This window comes from Lepidothrix coronata, unplaced genomic scaffold (assembly GCF_001604755.1).
Source record: "Lepidothrix coronata isolate B3197 unplaced genomic scaffold, Lepidothrix_coronata-1.0 Scaffold151, whole genome shotgun sequence".
In the NCBI taxonomy this organism is placed as follows: Eukaryota; Metazoa; Chordata; class Aves; order Passeriformes; family Pipridae; genus Lepidothrix; species Lepidothrix coronata.
The window spans coordinates 1,086,753-1,093,300 of NW_016690331.1; the positions used below are offsets into that span (position 1 = coordinate 1,086,753).

The 6,548-nt window shown below is 53.2% G+C and overlaps 1 protein-coding gene across 1 annotated transcript; it reads left to right on the plus strand.

Moving 5' to 3' along the window:
* The first annotated feature begins 1,562 nt into the window (after positions 1-1,562).
* LOC108504053 (zinc finger protein 208-like) lies at positions 1,563-6,542 on the plus strand. The gene is made up of 2 exons (XM_017828650.1): positions 1,563-1,892; positions 3,897-6,542. The coding sequence occupies exon 2, from the start codon at positions 4,229-4,231 to the stop codon at positions 6,092-6,094; it is 1,866 nt and encodes a 621-aa protein (XP_017684139.1). The 5' UTR covers positions 1,563-1,892; positions 3,897-4,228; the 3' UTR covers positions 6,095-6,542.
* The last annotated feature ends 6 nt before the right edge of the window (positions 6,543-6,548 follow it).

Here is a 6,548-nt window from a genome sequence, read left to right on the forward strand (position 1 = left end):
CAATGGAGAGAAACAGGAACCCTAAGGGCACAAGTCAAATGCCTTGGTGGAGGTATCCACTTTGGAGCAAGGTAAACTGTGCCCCAGTGGATGAATGGACACTGACACAGATGGAATGGCAGGATCCTGGCCCCTCCTCCAGAACTTTCAGCAGCAAAGGAGTCACACAAACATTCCCCTCTCAGTTGCTCCATGTCAGCCCCTCATCCATGCCCTGCCCCAACCTCTCACCCTCCATGGAGCCACACATCCAGATGAGCTGGTTGATGGGGCTGCTGACTGGAACTGAGCAGGATTTGTGGGAAGATATTATGGAAATAGGAAGGATGGAAAGTGGGGCATGTTGCCTAAGGAGTCCTGAACATGACTTGGGATCTACTGTGGCCCTACACTGTGGTCTCTCCTGTCTGTCAGGGACCTGCTGTGGCACTTGTGCCTCAAAGCTGACAGCTTCAGTGAGGCAAACTGAATGAGGCTTGTGCATCTTCTCTGTGCATGAACTGGTGTAAAGGTGGTTGAATTTTTATGACTTCTTTCCTCTCTGATCTGGGATACAAGCTGGAATGTAGGTGCACCTTCAAACTGGTGCCGCTGCCTCATCCTGCTGGTTTGTACTGGGGTAGGAAATACATCAGCAGACTTTTAGCCCAGGCATGTACAGAGTGTAGAGTAAAGCTGAACTCCAGGGACCCTGTAACTTTAAATTTCCCTGTGTGATCCAAGCCAGATACCTCACCATCTCCTGCATCAGTTTCCCTGAGTCAGAGAGGAGGAGAGCAGCATGTTTGCAGCCTTGTGCCATATTTAGGACAGGATTGGAGGAGCTGGTGCATGCAGGAAAGAGCGTTATTGTCCAGCCTCAGAGACATAGACAGCATCTAGTGACTGCTCCAGGGAAGAGTCATGCTAAACAGCTTTTTGTCATTCCCATGCTCCTAAAACCCTCACAGGGAGGCATCCTGGGCTAGAGCTTCCTGCTGATCCTTCAAGCCTCGTTGTGCAGTGCAGATTCAGGAAGGTTTGGGTGCTTCCCATGAGGTCCTGCTGAGGCTCAGCCTCTCCCAGGCCATGCTTATCCCTCTGCTAAATCCACTCCACGTACCTCAGCGTCCCCCCTTGTCAAATCCACTCACTCCCGTGCTGTCACTGAGCATTAAAGGGATCCTTTGCTGGTAAATGGGCACAAGCCTCGATGGCTGCCACCCCTCCAAGGGGGATTGCAAGCTGCTACAGACACAGAAATACTCCCTGGAATGCGTCTTTCCTCTCCTGACGCTTCCTGGAGCAAGTCCCAGACAATCAGCCCGGGAGGGAAGAAGGATGCTTGCAGTGCCTCAGGATGTTTTCCTTCCCACAACAACAACAAAAAAAGGAACACTCTCAGCTGGGGCAAGAGGGAAATGTCCTGATGCTGACACACAGCTGGGGCAAAACGGAAATGTCCTGATGTTGATTCAGTGGCCAAAGCAGGGAAGGAGGGATGGGGACCAGCGATGCAGAGGGGGAACTACAATTCCCAGAAGGCAGCGCAAGCCGGGGACCCTTCCAGCTTCCCACCAACATAACGGTGCAGAAGGAAGATTCATCAGGGAGAAATTCCCCTCCGCTCCCTCCCAGCGCTCCCGCCAACACCTTGGCGGTGTCGTGGAAATCCCTCCGGGCGTTCCGAGTTCAGAGCATCTTCCCTGTCCCCCCCTGCTCCGCCAACCTTTGCTCTTCGGCTTTGTTTGGCTTCACCCTTCCTCCGGTAGCTCTCTCTGCTCTGGCCACAGACTTCCTTTAGGTCAGCCCGGCTCTGGCCGCGACACAATTTCCAGTCCAGTCACACGGTTGTGCCGCCGAGGATGCCCCGGAGGAGGGAGATGCCCGCCCGAACTTGAGGCACCGCTCAGGTAAGAGGCGTTCGTTCGTCCCTGTAGCTCAAAGGAGAGACGAAGCAACTGCCTGGCATCTGATTCTGCCCTCGATTCAAACCCTGAGCCCCGGGGCTTGCGGAGCTGGAAGTAAAGAGAGGATTTGGATCCGTAGGATCTGCAGACTGTGGGGGCGGGGGGAAAGTGAAAGGGAGAAAGTAGGCAGGAGATTCTTCTTTTATCCCTTTTTAAGGATTTGTTGGGTTTTGCCAAAAATCCAGGCAACTGAAACGCTGCTGGTGGTGAGAGGTGCCTGCAAGGGACGGGCGAGAGCATCCATGGCGAGGGGAGAGGCCGCGGACACCGCAATGAGCCACCGGCATCTGCGGCCGACCGTGTCCCCCCGGCGTCACCCACACCCCCGGGAGGGTCCTTGGTGCCAGGAGGCTCGATCCACTACCCGCTCAGGGGGTTACTGACCTTCCTTAATAAAAATACAGTGCTGAACTTTTCTGAGTCCTCTTTCCAGCCTGGCTGCTGCTGAGGCTTTGTCTGCGTTAAAATAAAACCTGTTGTAGTGTCACACAGCTGCTCCCCCCTCTGTGGAGAAGTCTTGGCCCCTCCCCTCCAACAGCGAATGCTAAACCCAGTTCCTGCTCCTGCTCCAAGTGGGTGTGTTTTGTCTCTCCTGGTTCGGTATAACCTTCCAGGTAGTTGATCTTTTTTTAATTATTATTATTATTATTATTATTAGTTGATTTTTTTGGGTTTTTTATTATTATTATTATTATCATCATCATCATTATCATCATCATCATCATCATTATTATCATCACTGATTTTGTTTTCCTGTGGTTCCTCTGTACCATCATGGAGAACTCAGCTCGGACAGGAGTAGCGTTGTGTTTTGGTCATAGCTCTTACCAGCATCAGTGGGGATCCAGATGGATCAGCTTGAAAGGAAACGTGACTAAATCTGAAGTAATTTTCCCGATTTTAATTGAGATCTTCATTTACCACTCTGACCCCTCTCTTCTGAGGACCACGTAGCTGCAAACTCTGCACCACAGTTGTGCCTGGATGTTTATACTCCACATGTCCCACCACTTGTCCCCTGACCCGTGGCATCCCCCCTCCCCACCGCTGCACTTCAGTGACAAGCTCCCCATCGACTCATCTTCTCTGCCACGGCATCCCAGACCTCCAGGGATGAGGTGACATTGGCAGCATGTTTCCTTGCTGGCCTCCTGCCCCATAATTGGAGATTTTGGCAGCCTCACCCTCAGCCATCAGTACCATCAGTGAAATCCTGCCCAGCCACACGTGCTCTTGTTGACAGGCATCTCCAGCACCGCTGCCTTCCTCCCCTCAGCCTTTCTGGCTCCTCTCCCTGCTGCAATTCGCACTCCTGATAGGACATGTTGCTCACATCTCTCTTGGCCCTGATTTATTTATTTTTTCTGATGGAAATACTTAAGATCAAGACCCTTCTGCCAGTTGAACCCTCTTGAGGAGGACAAAGGCCTTTTAGCTTTCCATGTCTCCCTTCTCCAGCTGCCCACTCAGGACACAACTGACTTGTCCTCCCCTGTGCCTGGAGATCTGCCAGCCCAAAGCAGTTTTGTAAGTGATGCCAAGTTTGGGTTTTCTTCTAAGTTCAAGGGATTTAAGTTGCTGCAGAGTCACTCCCCAAAAATGAGTCTAATTGAAATGCAAAGTGCATTACTTAATTAGCTTACTAACTTACATTTCTCCTTGGTCAAAGGACAGAGGTCTGTTCTAAGAGTAAATCACCAGTGCAGCAATAGAAGAGCCGAAACCTCCGTGTCATTATAGCAGTCAGTGCATCACAGATCCCCCATTGCCAGGGGAAATCATCCTGTTCCTGCTCTCTCTGCTTGTGTTCAGCTGGGCCTGTGGCTTCACAGATCTCAGGTTCAGCCTTTCCTGCAGCCACCAAGGTGTCACCCATTGTGTTGACACAGTGAACACAGGAGGTGGGGAAGAAATAATAACCTAATTATTTCCCCTTTATTTTTTCAGTCTGGCAATTCGGGTCTCCAGGAATACCAGAGAAGCCTTTCCAGGAATGCCAGAGAAGCCTGTCCAGATGAGAGGAGGCAGGAGATGGAGTTACAAGGATGAGGAATGAGGAATACCACACAGTCCGTGTTGGCCCAGAGCTGGCATACAGCATGGCATACACCTGTTTCCTACAGGGAATAAAGTGCATCCATTCAAGTACACTTTGATGTGTGTGTCCTGATGGCTTTTGTATCCCCACAGACAGTCCATCCCCATGACTCTGTGGCTCTACTGTACCCATCAGCTGCTTAGCAGCCCCACGAGGTGCAGGGTAGTGGAGCACTGCTGCCATGAAGGACATTTTTAAGCACAGGGTGCCGAAGACCCACCCGTGTCAGGAGTGTGGGAAATCCTTCAGCAAGAAGGGAAACCTGAGGAGACACCAGCGGATCCACACGGCCGAGGAGCTGTTCACCTGCGGGGAGTGTGGGAGGCGCTTCAGCACCCGGGGCCACCTCACCACCCACCAGAGCATCCACACGGGAGAGAGACCCTTCTGCTGTGGGGAGTGTGGGCGCTGCTTCCGCCTGGAGATGTGCCTGGCTGCCCACCAGAGGACACACGCCAAGGGGGGCCCCTTCCCCTGCGCCCGCTGCGGGAAGAGCCTGAGCACCAGGATCTACTTCAACATCCACATGCGCACCCACAGGGAGAGGAGGCCGTTCGCCTGCACGGAGTGCGGGAAGAGCTTTGTGAAGAAGGGCACCCTCACCACCCACAGGGAGACCCACAAGAGGGAGAAGCCCTTCAAATGCCCCGAGTGCAGCAGGTGCTTTGGGCAAAGGGCCACGCTGGTGGCTCACCAGAAGATCCACCTCCGGGGGGGACCCTTCATCTGCACGGAGTGTGGGAAGAGCTTGAGCACCAAGAGGTATTTCGATGTCCACCAGAGGAATCATGCTAAGCAAAAGGGACACATCAACAGCGTGTCTCTCCGGGTCATCCAGATTAAAGAGGAGCCTGAGTTTGCCCTCAGGTCAGAGGAGAGTGTGTTGGAGAATATGGCTCATGAAGGAGATGTAGCCCAGGGGTGTAGCATACCTAGAAACCCATCCAATCCAAAAAACCCTCCTTGGAAAATCCAGGTGAAGGAGGAGCCAGAGCCACCCACTGATGGCACAGCAAGCACTACTGCAGTAGCCTGCCAGAAACTTTACGCCAAGGAAGAGCCACCAGAAAACCTGGACTATGGAAAGCTCTTTGATCCAAAGATCCCACTGCTGGCTTTACAGGGGAGACAGCCTAAAAAGGAAGAAGATGCTGATGGGCAGCATGAACAGGAAGTCACTATAACCAGTAACCACGTGCTCCATGTGAAGGAAGAACCAGAGGAAAGCACTGACTTTGGGATGCATTATGGACAGAAGCCAAACCTCAGTGCTATCCAAAGGATCCAGATTAAAGAGGAACCTGGTGTGGAGGCCAACCACCAGGAGAGCCCAAAGAGGAAGCAGAAGAAACGCTGCCAGTCCACCAAAGAGGGGATGCTGGAGAACCAGGAGAAATCCACGTACAAGAGACATCTCTCAGCAAAAGGAGCTCCCAAGGGTGAGCGGATGTTTCCCTGCCCCGAGTGCGGGAAGAGTTTCAACCAGAAGTCGAACCTGACCAGGCACAGGAAGATCCACACGAGCGAGGGGCCCTACAAGTGCGGGGAGTGCGGGGAGAGCTTCCGCATGAGCCGCAAGCTGGTCCGGCACCAGCGCGCCCACCTGAGCGAGCCCTTCAAGTGCCCCGAGTGCGGGAAGAGCTTCACCCAGCGATCCAACCTGGTCCGGCACCAGAGGATCCACACCAAGGAGGAGCCCTACCAGTGCCCAGAGTGCGAGAAGACCTTCAACCAGAAGGCCAACCTCTTCCGCCACCAGTCGATCCACGTCCGCATGGGGCCTTGCAAGTGCACCAAGTGCGGGAAGTGCTTCCCGCATAAACGCCTCCTGATCAAACACCAGCTGCTCCACTCCCGAGGGGGAGCCTACAAGTGTGGGGTCTGTGGGAAGCGCTACCGGCTGAAGAAGTACCTGAGGAGGCACCAGAAGATCCACGTGCGGGAAGGAGCTGCTCCCTGCTCAGAGCTTGGGGAGACCACAAAGACTGGACCCCACCACGCTGAACAGAGGGCACTGGCCCCCGTGAAGAGTGAAGAGGAGAGCTGAGCAGTGGGATGTCTGCTCCTGTGGGAAAGTCCTTTGGGAAAGGGGAGAGATGGAGACAAACTGCTTGCCTTATGTGTGAGGGTGGGCAGGTCAACCTGAAGGTTCAGTGGGGTCAAGGGGCAGAGGAGAGATGGAAAACAGTAGTCGGGCACTTTTCTGAGGACAACCCTCGGGGTATCACTTTTTCACAGCTGTGGGATGGAGCTGAGAACCCAAGCACTTGGAGGTGGAGGGATAAGAGCTTGGCATCCTTTGTCATGGTGTGCGTGTGCTACTAAAGTTGTAGATGCCGAAATTATCTTGTGTGGACAATATGTAGCCAGGATGACCAGGCAGGATTTCTTTTTGTTAGGTTGCTGTGTTTCTGAGAAAAATGAAGAGAACCTCTCCCATCTGGTCAAGTGTTTAAAGCAAGAGCCAAGTGTCCTGTTCTCCCTCATGTATCTCTGATCCA